Consider the following 15027-nt stretch of genomic DNA (forward strand, 5'->3'; position numbering starts at 1 on the left):
TCTGGTTAAATAAGCTATGTATATAGCAGATTTTTCTTTTGGATTCTATATTGACATTTTATGTTTTGTTAATTTTCCTTAAAGACTGTGGACAATTAGTACACGTGTTTTTAAAAATGTACGGAGTCTGAGAAATTTTCAGTAAGTCTATTTTATCTCCAGAAATCAATAATGATTCTTAACAGTGAGGAAGGACAATATTTCAGAGACAATAAATTTTTTAGCTGACAGCTGGACATTTTAGGGAACTCTGTAGGCAGTTTCTTCTTTGGTTTAATTTGTTGTGGGCAGCTTAAAAATATAAGAAAGTTGAAAAATGTGGGAGGTTTGGGCTGGAAAGATTTTTTAATTTATTAGGATTATGTTGAACTCCTGGCAGTGTAGAAAGAAAAACATCGGAAAGCTTCGTTTTTTAGGATGTCAAGAAAGAAGGCTGTCAGCAAAGAAAACAAAAACAGGAGTTAGAGAGAAAACAGGAAGTATGAATGAATAGTGCAAGGTCTTGACAAAGAGGAAAAAACATGGAGAAGTTAATAGTATCAAATACTCCACAGTGATGAAGACTTGAGAACTGTATCACAAAATGGTTATTGGTGATCTTTAAGATGATAATTTTATTATTATGGTGATAGGCATTAGTTTTACATGGAGTTCAAAAAGAAATGTGTAGGTAACAAATAGGAATTTGTTGGTAAAACAAAGTAAGAAATTTGAAAGCGGCTTGAAAGGTCAGGCATTGTTTATATTCAAATAGAATGTTTAGATAAGATAGGGGAAATAAAAGATTCCTCTACACAGAATTTGTGTATATTGGTAGTATAAAAGCTAAAGTCTCAGAGGAGGTGGTAATGTTGAATCCAAAGTACAATGCTCAGAGTTAGCTTGAGAAAAGAGGATCACTTCTTTTAAATTTGGAGTGACTATTAAGAGGCCAGATGTTTAGATAGGGATGAGTTGAACGTAAATGTACATTCCGACCTCATTTTAAATATATTTTATATAGATTTATTGCTTATTTTGCTTTTTGAACTTTGGGTTATTTGACTATGGTATTTATAGAAACATTACGATTAATATTTATCTTTTATTGTCTTTGAATAGTTAGATCTGGATTTCCTCTATGCTTTACATTGCTCTAGTTGCATTTATCTCTCCTAATTTTTTCAATTTTGCATAGTATTGTGCTTGTTCTTTCTGTCTCTTTTCCTGTTCTTTTAATCCAGCCTTGTAACACATGTATTTATTTATTTTGCTTATTTTAGAAGAGATGATTAAGCTTACAAAGAATAAAGAAGTAGAACTTGAAGAATTAAAAAATATCTTGGTAAGTATAGTCTTTCCGATTAATATATAGCAATTACTTTTCAGAAAAATATTGAATCCCTTAACTTAGACTCTTGTACTATAGATGTTATGTACTATTTTTTTCAGCTAAAATATAAAAAATATATTTGATTTTAAGTAAAGCTACATTATTTTTATTATTATTGAGATGGAGTCTCACTCTGATGCCCAGGCTGGAGTGCAGTGGCATGATTTTGGCTCACTACAACCTCCGCCTCCTGGGTTCAAGCGATTCTCCTGCATCAGCCTCTCAAGTAGCTGGGACTGCAGGTGCCTGCCACCATGCCTGGCTAATTTTTTGTATTTTTAGGAGAGACAGGGTTTCACTGTGTTAGCCAGGATGGTCTCGATCTCCTGACCTCGTGATCCACCTGCCTTGACCTCCCAAAGTGCTGGGATTACAGGCACGAGTCACTGCATCTGGCCCATTATTTTTTATACTAATTTTTATGTACCTTGTTAACTGTCTTCATCAAGTTGTTTATATTATTTGAATATGTGTTGATAGCACACTAAGATCAAATTTGCATATTATGTAGCTGATTGTAAATTTGGTAATTTTGGATGTTGTACTCTTTGATACTTTTGAACAATAAAGATGCAATTTTGAAAAAGATGTATGATACATATTCAGTACCTATGTTTAATGTTCAGGTAGAATCATATTTAGTGAAGATGTAGAATAAAATTTCATTATATTTTAATTGATTACAGTATATAAAACATGGGTCAGCAAACTTTCTGTAGAGGACTACATAGTTAATATTTTACAGTTCATGGGTCATATGTGGTCTCTCTTCTTTCCTTCCTCTCTGCTTTTGCCTCCTCTGCCTTCTTTCTTTTATTTTCATATTTATTCATTTATTTTCCTTTTTATTGCATTTTAAGTTTTGGGGTACATATGCAGGACATGCAAGATAGTTGCATAGGTACACACATGGCAGTGTGATTTGCTGTCTTCCTCCCCTTCACCCACATCTGGTATTTCTCCCCCTGCTATCCCTCCCCAGCTCCCCCTGCCGCTGTCCCTCCCCTATTCCCCCCAATAGACCCCAGTGTGTAGTGCTCCTCTCCCTGTGTCCATGTGTTCTCACTGTTCATCACCCGCCTATGAATGAGAATATGCGGTATTTCATTTTCTGTTCATGTGTCTGTTTGCTGAGAATGATGTTCTCCAGATTCATCCATGTCCCTACAAAGGACACGAACTCATCGTTTTTGATTGCTGCATAATATTCCATGGTGTATATGTGCCACATTTTCCCAGTCCAGTCTATCATCGATGGGCATTTGGGTTGGTTCCAGGTCTTTGCTATTGTAAACAGTGCTGCAATGAACATTCGTGTGCATGTGTCCTTATAGTAGAACGATTTATAGTCCTTTGGATATATACCCAGTAATGGGATTGCTGGGTCAAATGGAATTTCTATTTCTAGGTCCTTGAGGAATCGCCACACTGTCTTCCACAATGGTTGAACTAATTTACACTCCCCCCAGCAGTGTAAAAGTGTTCCTATTTCTCCACATCCTCTCCAGCATCTGTTGTCTCCAGATTTTTTAATGATCACCATTCTAACTGGCGTGAGATGGTATCTCAATGTGGTTTTGATTTGTATCTCTCTAATGACCAGTGATGATGAGCATTTTTTCATATGTTTGTTGGCCTCATATATGTCTTCTTTTGTAAAGTGTCTGTTCATATCCTTTGCCCATTTTTGAATGGGCTTGTTTTTTTTCTTGTAAATCTGTTTGAGTTCTTTGTAAATTCTGGATATCAGCCCTTTGTCAGATGGGTAAACTGCAAAAATTTTTTCCCATTCTGTTGGTTGCCGATCCACTCTAGTGACTGTTTCTTTTGCCGTGCAGAAGCTGTGGAGTTTGATTAGGTCCCATTTGTCTATTTTGGCTTTTGTTGCCAATGCTTTTGGTGTTTTGTTCATGAAGTCCTTGCCTACTCCTATGTCCTGGATAGTTTTGCCTAGATTTCCTTCTAGGGTTTTTATGGTGCCAGGTCTTATGTTTAAGTCTTTAATCCATCTGGAGTTAATTTTAGTGTACGGTGTCAGGAAGGGGTCCAGTTTCTGCTTTCTGCACATGGCTAGCCAGTTTTTCCAACACCATTTGTTAAATAGGGAATCCTTTCCCCATTGCTTGTTTTTGTCAGGTTTATCCAAGATTGTATGGTAGTAGGTATGTTGTGTTGCCTCCTATGCCTCTGTTCTGTTCCATTGGTCTATATCTCTGTTTTGGTACCAGTACCATGCTGTTTTGAATACTATAGCCTTGTAGTATAGTTTGAAGTCCAGTAGTGTGATGCCTCCTGCCGTGTTCTTTTTGCTTAGAATTGCCTTGGCTATGCGGGCTCTCTTTTGGTTCCATATGAAGTTCATGGTGGTTTTTTCCAGTTCTGTGAAGAAGGTCATTGGTAGCTTGATGGGGATAGCATTGAGTCTGTAAATTACTTTGGGCAGTATGGCCATTTTCATGATATTGATTCTTCCTAACCATGAGCATGGAATGTTTCTCCATCTGTTTGTGTCCTCTCTTTTGTTGAGCAGTAGTTTGTAGTTCTCCTTGAAGAGGTTCTTACGTTCCTTGTGAGTTGTATTCCTAGGTATTTTATTCTCTTTGTAGCAATTGTGAATGGCAGTTCATTCTTGATTTGGCTCTCTGTCAGTCTGCTATTGGTGTGTAGGAATGCTTGTGATATTTGCACATTGATTTTATATCCTGAGACTTTGCTGAAGTTGCTTATCAGTTTCAGGAGTTTTTGGGCTGAGACGATGGGGTCTTCTAGATATACAATCATGTCGTCTGCAAATAGAGACAATTTGACTTCCTCCTTTCCTATTTGAGTACCCTTTATTTCTTTTTCTTGCCTGATTGCTCTGGCTAGAACATCCAGTACTATATTCAGTAGGAGTGGTGAGAGAGGGTATCCTTGTCTAGCACCTGATTTCAAAGGGAATGCTTCCAGTTTTTGCCCATTCAGTATGATATTGGCTGTTGGTTTGTCATAAATAGCTTTTATTACTTTGAGATACATTCCACTGATACCGAGTTTATTGAGGATTTTTAGCATAAAGTGCTGTTGAATTTTGTCAAAGGCCTTTTCTGCATCAGTTGAAATGATCATGTGGTTTTGGTTTTTGTTTCTGTTTATGTGGTGAATTACGTTTATAGACTTGCGTATGTTGAACCAGCCTTGCATCCCCGGGATGAATCCTACTTGATCATGGTGGATAAGCTTTTTGATGTGCTGTTGCAATCGGCTTGCCAGTATTTTTATTGAAGATTTTTGTGTCTATGTTCATCATGGATATTGGCCTGAAGTTTTCTTTTCTTGTTGAGTCTCTGCCGGGTTTTGGTATCAGCATGATGTTGGTCTCATAAAATGATTTGGGAAAAATTCCCTCTTTTTGGATTATTTGGAATAGTTTCAGAAGGAATGGTAACAGTTCTTCTTTGTGTGTCTGGTAGAATTCGGCTGTGAACCCATCTGGACCTGGGCTTTTTTTATGTGGTAGCCTCTTAATTGCTGCCTCAACTTCAGACCTTGTTATTGGTCTATTCATAGTTTCAGCTTCCTCCTGGTTTAGGCCTTGGAGGACACAAGTGTCCAGGAATTTATCCATTTCTTCCTGGTTTACTAGTTTATGTGGATAGAGTTGTTTGTAATATTCTCTGATGATGGTTTGAATTTCTGTGGATACGTGGTAATTTCCCCTTTATCATTTTTTATTGCATCTATTTGGTTATTCTCTCTTTTCCTTTTGATCAATCTGGCTAGTGGTCTGTCTATTCTGTTGATCTTTTCAAAAAACCAGCTCTTGGATTTATTGATTAGTTGAAGGGTTTTTTGTGTTGCTATCTCCTCCAGTTCTGCTCTGATTGTAGTTATTTCTTGTCTTCTGCTAGGTTTTGAGTTTTTTTGATCTTGCTCCTCTAGCTCTTTCAATTTTGACGATAGGGGTGTCAATTTTGGATCTCTCCACTCTTCTCATGTGGGCAGTTATTGCTATATATTTTCCTCTAGAGACTGCTTTAAATGTGTCCCAGAGATTCTGGTATGTTGTATCTTCATTCTCATTGGTTTTAAGGAACTTCTTTATTTCTGCCTTTATTTCATTGTTTATCCAGTCAACATCCAAGAGCCAGTTGTTCAGTTTCCATGAAGCTGTGTGGTTCTGGGTTGGTTTCTGAATTCTGAGTTCTAACTTGATTGCACTATGTTCTGAGAGACTGTTTGTTATGATTTCTGTTGTTTTGCATTTGCTGAGCAGTGCTTTACTTCCAATTATGTGGTCAATTTTAGAGTAGGTGTGATGTGGTGCTGAGAAGAATGTATATTCTGTGGATTTGGGGTGGAGAGTTCTGTAAATGTCTATCAGGTTTGCTTGTTCTAGGTCTGAGTTCAAGTCCTAGATATCCTTGTTAATTTTCTGTCTGGTCAATCTGTCTAATATTGACAGCAGAGTGTTAAAGTCTCTCACTATTATTGTGTGGGAGTCTAAGTCTCTTTGTAAGTCTTTAAGAACTTGCCTTATATATCTGGGTCCTCTGCATTGGGTCCATATATATTTAGGATCGTTAGCTCTTCTTGTTGTATCGATCCTTTTACCATTAGGTAGTGTCCTTCTTTGTCTCTTTTGATCTTTGTTGCTTTAAAGTCTATTTTATCAGAGATGAGGATTGCAACTCCTGCTTTTTTTGCTCTCCATTTGCTTGGTAACTCTTCCTCCATCCCTTTATTTTGAGCCTGTGTGTATCTTTGCATGTGAGATGGGTTTCCTGGTTATAGCACACCAATGGGTTTTGGCTTTTTATCCAATTTGCCAGTCTGTGTCTTTTGACTGGTGCATTTAGCCCATTTACATTTAGGGTTAATATTATTATGTGTGAATTTGATACTGCCATTTTGATGCTAGCTGGCTGTTTTGCCCGTTAGTTGATGAAGATTCTTCATTTTGTTGATGCTCTTTAGCATTTAGTGTGTTTTTGGACTGGCTGGTACTAGTTGTCCCTTTCTATGTGTAGTGCCTCTTTCAGGAGCTCTTGTAAAGCAGGCCTGGTGGTGACAAAATCTCTGAGTACTTGCTTGTTTGCAAAGGATTTTATTTCTCCTTCACTTATGAAGCTCAGTTTGGCTGGATATGAAATTCTGGGTTGAAAGCTCTTTCCTTTAAGGATGTTAAATATTGGCCCCCACTCTCTTCTGGCTTGTAGGGTTTCTGCTGAGAGATCTGCTGTGAGTCTGATGGGCTTCCCTTTGTGGGTGACCCGACCTTTCTCTCTGGCTGCCCTTAGCATTTTCTCCTTCATTTCAACCCTGGTGAATCTGACGATTATGTGCCTTGGGGTTGCTCTTCTTGCAGAATATCTTTGTGGTGTTCTCTGTATTTCCTGGACTTGAATATTGGCTTGCCTTGCTAGGTTGGGGAAATTTTCCTGGATAATATCCTGAAGAGTATTTTTCAGCTTGGCTTCATTCTCTTCATCACATTCAGGTACACCTATCAAACGTAGATTAGGTCTCTTTTCATAGTCCCACATTTCTTGGAGACTTTGTTCATTCTTTTTTGCGCTTTTTTCTCTAATCTTGCCTTCTCGTTTTATTTCATTGAGTTGATCTTCGACCTCTGATATCCTGTCTTCTGCTTCGTCAATTTGGATGTTGAAACTTGTGCATGCTTCATGAAGTTCTCGTGTTTTGTTTTTTAGCTTCATCAATTCACTCATATTCCTCTCTAAGTTGTCCATTCTTGTTATCATTTCCTCAAATATTTTTTCAAGGTTCTTAGTTTCTTTGCATTGAGTTAGAACATGTTATTTTAGTTCACGGAAGTTTCTCATTACCCACCTTCTGAAGTCTGATTCTGTCATTTCATCACAGTCATTCTCCGTCCAGCTTTGTTCTGTTGCTGGTGAGGAATTGTGGTCCCTTGTAGGAGGTGAGATGTTTTGGTTTCGGGTGTTTTCCTCCTTTTTGCGCTGGTTTCTTCCCATCTTTGTGGATTTATCCACCTGTTGTCTGAGTAGTTGCTGACTTTTCGATTGGGTCTCTGAGTGGACGCCCAGATTGTTGATAATGAAGTATTTCTGTTTCTTAGTTTTCCTTCTAACAGTCTAGCCCCTCTGCTGTAGGACTGCTGAGGTCCACTCCAGGCCCTGCTTGCCTGGGGTACCCTGTAGCAGCTGCGGAACAGTGAGGGATGCTACCAGTTTCTTCTTCTGCTATCTTTGTCCCAGAATGATGCCTGCCAAATGTCAGTCTGATCAGTCCTTTGTGAGGTGACTCTTTGGATATACAGGGGTCAGGGAGCTGCTTGAGGAGACAGTCTGTACTTTATAGGAGCTCAAGTGCTGAGCTTTGAGCTCTGTTGTTCATTCAGGGCTGCTAGGCAGGTACATTTAAGTCTGCTGCAGCAGAACTCATAAAGCCCCTTTTTTTCCTCAGGTGCTCTGTCTCGGGGAGTTAGGGCTTTCTTTATGAGTATCCGTTGCACTGTCCTGCCCAGCAAGGAGTCAGTCTAGTCACTACCTGCCTGCCGAGGCTCCACCCTGCTGCTGTGGGCTCCACCCTGTTGCCATGGGCTCTGCCCTGCTCTCATGGGCTCCGCCGTGTTGCCGTGGGCTCTGCCCTACTGCCGAGTTTAATTTCCTGTAGTCCTGTTTATATGGGTGTGGTTAGAACTGCTGTGGCGATGGTGGCCCGCCTCTGTATTGGCGGACTCTCTCTGTTATGGTGGGTTGCCTCGGCCATGGCAGGCTGCGTCAGCAATGGGAGAGTACCTCAGTAGGGGCAGAATGCCTCGGTAATGGCAGACATGCCTCTCCCTCCAAGCCGCACCATCCTAGGTTCAGCTGTGCTTGCCATGAAACTCTCAACCCCGAGCATTTCCAATTGCTGTTTTGTTTGTTTTTGAGGGGGTGGGACCCACCGAGCCTGATCACCTGGCTCCCTGCCTCAGAGCCCTTTTGTTTTTTTTAAGTTGAATTATTGACTCTCTCCCAGGTGTTTCAGTCACCTGCTGAAAGGGCACCGGGATCTCTGTGATTTCCCAGGCAGCGACCCACTGCGCCGGCTCAAATGTCGCTGCCTGGGAATCTCCTGGCCTGGCTTACTGTTTAAGTCCCGTTTAATCAGATGAATGTGCTAAACTGCCTTTCGAAATCTCAAATTGCCAGTTTAACAGGGCAACCAGACCAGTGTATTTTGTATGGAGTGCCGCTGCGCTGCGGCTCTGGCCGAAATGGCCGTGCGAGCTGAAACAGCTGTGCTGGCGTCCCGTGGGGCTCCTACACATGGGAATTTCCTGGTCTGTAGGCAATAAAGATCCGTCTGTAAATGCGGCCTCCACTCACCCTCTGCGCTTTCACTGAGAGCTGCAATCCTGAGTTGCTCCTATAGCGCCATCTTTCCCCTTCCTTCTCTTTCTTTTATTTGTAAGAACCTTGTAAAAATATGTAAACCATTCCTAGCTCAAGGGTCTAGGAAAAGAGACTCAGGCTGAATTTGTCTTGCATACTGGAGTTTTCTGGCTCCTGATGTAGAGGATAATATTGTTTATGATGACTGATACTTGATTTTGTATTTATCTATCACATCTCTACCTGATTTTTCAGCTCCTAGCTCTTCTGTCCCTTGGGAAGCATTATTTTAAAATACTTATCTTTTCTTCATTAAATTACTCTGGCACAAACTCTTTGTAACTAATAATAATGTTTTCAGTGCCTTCAGTTTATTAATGCATACTTACACAGGTCTTAGCTTAAATGTCATTGCTTTATTAAACCTCTCTTGACACTCCAGACTGGGTTTAAGTCTTTGTATGGCTTATTTCCATAGCACCCTGAATTTTTCCTTTATAACAATTATTACAAATGAAATTCGTTTATTTTTGGTATTATTAGTAAAGGCTTTATTCACCCTTTAGACTCCTCCTTACTTAGTGTAGCATCTGGCACATAGTAGGTATTTAATAAATAAATAGTGGAATGAATGTATGCTCCAATAAGGGTTAGGAGCCTTTGTCATATTTACGCTGTAACTCTAGTACTTAGCACAGAAAGTGACACTCTATAACACTTTATAAATATCTGTTGAATGAATACGAAAGGATTGTCTTTTATATAACGGTTCACTTCTGCATGAACAAGGACTGGTTTGGAGGTTTTTTTAATTGTTGTAGGAAAAAACTAGGTTCTTGTCACATGACCGGGAAAGATTAGGCTTGCAGACACTTTGAATGGTGAGTAGGGCATGCTTTATTTGGTGAAAAGTGAAAAAAGGGAAAGAGGGACTCTAAGCGAAGTGAGAGTCCTGCTAGCAAGCTTTCCGCCTCACAGATTGAATCCCTGGCTACCATACAGGAAATAGACTGGCCAGACTCCTTCCTCCTGCAAATGGCATGATGTTCCCAAGGCCCCACCCTGTCCTCCCAGTGCACAGGCTGGTTGGAGGTTCTCTGGGGAGCCCTTTTTACTTGGCTGTCTCATTCCCCACTCTAAAGAAGTACATCTAATTGCCATTAGAATAAGGGTAAGGATAATGACGAAGATCAATTTTCCTGCTGACAGGGGGTGCTGTTGTGGGAAAATGGAAGTCACATCTCCCTCAGAGACCTAACTAAGGGTTCCTGGCAAAAGGGGCCAATGTCTGAGGCTCTGGTTGCAAGACTGTTGGAGTTTGATGGCCTGAAGGTGAGAAGACACAAACAGGGTTATTAGAAAATATGTATTGGTATGTAATGTGATTACATTTCATATTGATACATTACACATATTCAATATTGCATCTTCATTATTCAGAGGTATCAAAGGTTACAACATCCAAAATTACCAAATTTACAATCAGCTACATAACACGCAAATTTGATCTTAGTGTGCTGTCAACACATATTCAAATAATATAAACAACTTGAAGATAGGGGACAGACAGCTCAAAAACCCCGAGGCCTTTTACCAGTTTGCACAGGGAGATGGGGGCCAAAAGCCTGACTGGTAAGGAAATCTTACTCTTTTGCTGGCAAGTCAGGCTTCTGGGTTGCCTCCCACTGAGCCCAATTCGAAGCCGATCAGTTTAAGGTTTGAGAAATTAACTCTTCTCAGTTTGGAGGATGCATATGAGGGGAGCCTTGCGTAGTAGAGAGACACAATTACCTATCAGTGAAGAGAGGCAGAAGAGGAAAAAGGAAAAAAGGTGTTTTTTTTCAAAGGAGTCCTGGAGGTTCAGGATGCATTTGAAAGGGATACAGACTGAAGATGAATGGCTACTCATCTAGAAACAGGAGAGCAGGCATCCCTGGTTCCTTTCTCTTCCTGGCAAATACCTGGGGTATGTGAGGGAGGGAAGGTGAGACACTCGTTTTTCTTTCCTCTGTCCTTGCATCCCTGAGTCCTGGTAGGCATGACAGGGTGCCACCGATTGGTGTTTAAGTGGCTTTCACTCATATTAATGGGGGGCCTAAAGGGTGGAAGTATCTATATGCTATATCTCCCCTGCCATCAGTAGCCTTTGAATTCCCTCGACCTCATTTATGCCACAGATACTAGCATGGACTTTATCCATAAAATCGGAAGCTTGGCTTAATTGGCAGGAATCAGCCACTCTCACCTGTATGGTGCCTTTTAACTTCCATTATTGTCTGCCTCTGGATCCAGTTTTCTTTCCTAGTGCTTTGACCCAAAGCTTGGAATTGAGTTTGGGACCAAAATGTGTCTCAGTTTTAAATCTCAGATAAAACTTGTTAAAGGTGTTGCATGGACTCCTTATCATAAGCTGAATGCTAAGGTGATGCTGTGGAATTGATATTCCTCCAACAAGGGAGAGAAAGGATGTTCTGTGACATACTCAGGTAAATAGTGGCTAATGTGACATGGTAAACGCCCCATAAAACTGCATACCTCAACCATACCTCAGCTTTCTGTTGAAACTGCTCTCTGTAACCCTGATGTGACAGGCAAGCAGTCCAAACCCATGCCATCTTGGCCCCTGTGACTTGTAATAAGTAACTAAGGTCTGTAATTTCCACGCTACCCAGGCAGTATGTAAACTAATGCTTATCTTCACTTCTGTGAACCACTTAAGTAACAATCAGAATATCCAAAGTCCCCTGGCCCTCGGAGTGCCTGAAGCCCCTCACCCTCACCCCTGCCCAGGAGGTGGTTTACAGAATGTCCAAAGTCCCCTGGCCCTCGGAGTGCCTGAAGCCCCTCACCCTCACCCCTGCCCAGGAGGTGGTTTACAGAATGTCCAAAGTCCCCTGGCCCTCGGAATGTCTGAAGCCCCTCACCCTCACCCCTGCCCAGGAGGTGGTTTATGGGCATAAAAGGTCTTGACACCCTCCTTTCGGGGCCATGGGTTGGAGAGACGTGAGTCCTTCATGGCTGCCGGCAAAAAAGACCCTGCAATTTAGCATAATTTTGTCGTGGTGTTGACTTTCTGTGCTTGCTCTGGTACAATTCTATCATTATGCTTCCTAAGATTTGGGTTCATGGTGTTTGGCTTTGGATAGCTCCCTTGGTCTTACCCAAAAAAGAAACCTTTGGGTGATGGGCACCCTATTTATTCCCATCACCTGTTAGGATTTGCAGGATAATTGCTCAGAACTAGAATATTTATCCAGATTTTTACATTAGCCATCCCCTTTTGTTCCTTCTGAGCTGCATCTGGAGAATGCTAGTTGGTTCACAGGAATAAGCAGGGTTAGTCTAAAGTGTAGGCAAAAACTTAAAAACAACGAATGAGTTTAGAATGTAATGACAAATGTATGATAAGTTTTGAAACATAATTTCTTTCTCTCTAGTCATCATTTTTGTTAAAAACAACAAATCGGCCGGGTGCGGTGGCTCAAGCCTGTAATCCCAGCACTTTGGGAGGCTGAGGCGGGTGGATCACGAGGTCAAGAGATCAAGACCATCCTGGTCAACAAGGTGAAACCCCGTCTCTACTAAAAATACAAAAAATTAGCTGGGCATGGTGGCGCGTGCCTGTAATCCCAGCTACTCAGGAGGCTGAGGCAGGAGAATTGCCTGAACCCAGGAGGCGGAGGTTGTGGTGAGCCAAGATTGCGCCATTGCACTCCAGCCTGGGTAACAAGAGCGAAACTCTGTCTCAAAAAAAACAAAACAAACAAAAAAAATAACTCATGATAGGACTGAGTTGTTTGCAAAATAGACTTTAGTCGTATACCTGGCTTGATTATTTCCATAAAGGGCAGCAAGAATAACTATTTCTACATAGGACTTCTAGATTGGCTTTGATGGAACTCTTTTCCACAAGGAATCTCAGATAAGAACTTTTAAAGCCAAGCCCAGCCATGGATTTGTATCCTCAAATACCTCTGAATTGGGTGATCCTCTCCTCTTAAGGTCCCAAGATACACTTGGAACTTCTGGTGTGTTAGAAAGTGACATTCTTTACTTACTACAGGTCAGGAACCCGATACTGGGGCTGTGTAGACAAGGGTGTGAGGCCTGTCTCTAAAAATACTAAAATTATCTGGGCATGGTGATGCATGCCTGTAGTCCCAGCTATTCGGGAGGCTGAAACACAAGAATCGCTCGAGCCCAGGAGGCAGAGGTTGCAGGGAGCACAGACTGAGCCCAGGAGGCAGAGGTTGCAGGGAGCACAGACTGAACCCCTGTACTCCAGCCTGGCAACAGAGTGGACTCTGCCTCAAGAACAAAAACCACATTTGTTGAGTTTTAATTATGCTAAAACTCTGGGGATACGGTGGGGAGCAAATGGATGCATACACTGTCTTCATGGAACTATAGCCATCAAATAGTCACACTTAAATTCAATCACTCATTGAAATGTAACATTACAATGGTGATAAGGGCAATACAGGATTAGTTCATAGTATCATGAGGCCAAAAAATTTGAGCTGCTTAAGTTAGGAGAGGCTTTTTTTGAAGAAGTAAGGATTGAACTGAAATCTGGAGAAAAAATTTACATTTCAAATAGAGGAAATGTGCTAAGATTTTTTTTCATGGGAGGGAGTATGGTGAGTACATGATGAAGTGAAAGATGCCACTGCTGACGGGAGTGTTACAATTCATGGTCTTGTAAATCATATCAAAGGAATTTTCTATTTAGCCTAAGAGGAATGGGACACATTAGCAGGGACTGACTTGATCAGATTTGCATTTCAAAAAGCACATTTGGCCTGAGGGAGAATAGTATATTAAGGTAGAACAGTTAAGAGTAGACAGATAATCACAGTAGCCAGAGGAGAGACGATGGTGTCTTAGTCTGGGAGGTGGTACAAGTAGTGAGAAAAACTGGATGGTTTTGAGAGATATTTAAGGTTTAAATATTTTGGATTGATGTAGGATTATATTACCATTTGTTAAAAATACTCTCCTTTCTCCATTGAATTGCTTTTGCACATTTATTAAAAAAATCAATTGACCATGTTTGTGAATGGATCTATTTCTGAACTCTCTTCTATTTCTTTGGTGTATTTGTCTATCCATTTGCCAATACTGCAGTGTCTTGATTACTGTAGATTTAATGCTAAGTCTTAGAATTGGGTAATATGATTCCTCCATTGATTTTCAAAATTGTTTTAGCTATTCTAGTTCCTTTACATTTTCTTATAAATTTTAGAATTAGCTTTTCTATACCTAAAAAACCTTTGCTGAAATTTTTAGTAGAATTGCATGAAATACGTAGATTAATTTGGGTTGAAGTGACATCATTATTATGTTGAGTCTTCTAGTACATTAATATAGTATCATTTCTATTTATACGGATCTTTATAATAATTTATTTCATTAACATTTTGCAGTTTTCAGCATACAGTACTGTAAATATTATATTAGGTTTATACCTAAGTATTTCTCTTTTTGCAGATATTTTAAATAACTACCAAATAGGTATTTGATTTCTTTTTCTTGCCTTACTGCACTGGCTCAAACTTCCAGTATGCTAAATAGCAGTGGTGAGCTTGTGCACTGATCCTAAAAGAAAAATATTCATTGTTTCACATTAAGTTATGATGTTACTTGCAGGTTTTTTTGTAGAAAGTTCCCTTATGTTTCTAGTTTACTGAAAGTTTTTGTTATAAATGGATATTGAATTTTGTTGAATGCTTTTTCTGTGTCAATTTATATGATCATGTGGTTTTCTTCTTTAGACCATTAATATGGTATATTCATTGAGTTACAAAGATTGAATGAGCCTTGCATTTCCAGGAAAAACCCCACTTGGTGTTGCATAATGTACTTTTTTCTATATTACTGAATTTTATTTGTTAATATTTTGCTGAGGATTTTAATATTTGAGTTCATAAGAGATATTGGCCTGTAGATTTCTTTTCTTGTGTTATCTGTGAGTATTTTTGGAGACAAAGTAATGCTGGCTTTGGAAAATGAACTGGGAAGTTGTTTCACAGAGGCAGGGATTTGCAAATCTATCCCAAAGTTCAAAGAAGCTTAGAGGTGGAAGGAAGAGGCTGACAAATCCAGTTTCTTGGAAACATTTAATAGGGACTTTCAAACAGAAGCCATATGTGTCTCAAGTGGTGGCAAGACAAGATGGTGAATCCCTGCATCATTATCTCTCAGACCCAAGGGTTATACACCTTCAAGGACGATCACATGTGCTTCAGAGGAAATACATAGGAATATGCCCTAAGGGTAAGATTTATGGGAAGTACCTTCTTGTACACAAGG

At 40.1% G+C, this 15027-nt stretch overlaps 1 protein-coding gene across 8 annotated transcripts in view; it reads left to right on the forward strand.

Annotated features, from left to right (window-relative positions):
• The window catches only part of SYCP1 (synaptonemal complex protein 1), a 113613-nt gene that overhangs the window by 38156 nt on the left and 60430 nt on the right, over positions 1 to 15027 (forward strand). For all 8 annotated transcript variants that reach the window (XM_035252542.3, XM_035252541.3, XM_009001949.5 and 5 more), the window contains exon 16: positions 1263 to 1324. In XM_035252542.3, coding sequence (XP_035108433.3) covers positions 1263 to 1324 — 62 coding nt within the window. The remainder of the gene's footprint in view (positions 1 to 1262; positions 1325 to 15027) is intronic.

Source organism: Callithrix jacchus, chromosome 7 (genome assembly GCF_049354715.1).
Source record: "Callithrix jacchus isolate 240 chromosome 7, calJac240_pri, whole genome shotgun sequence".
NCBI lineage: Eukaryota > Metazoa > Chordata > Mammalia > Primates > Cebidae > Callithrix > Callithrix jacchus.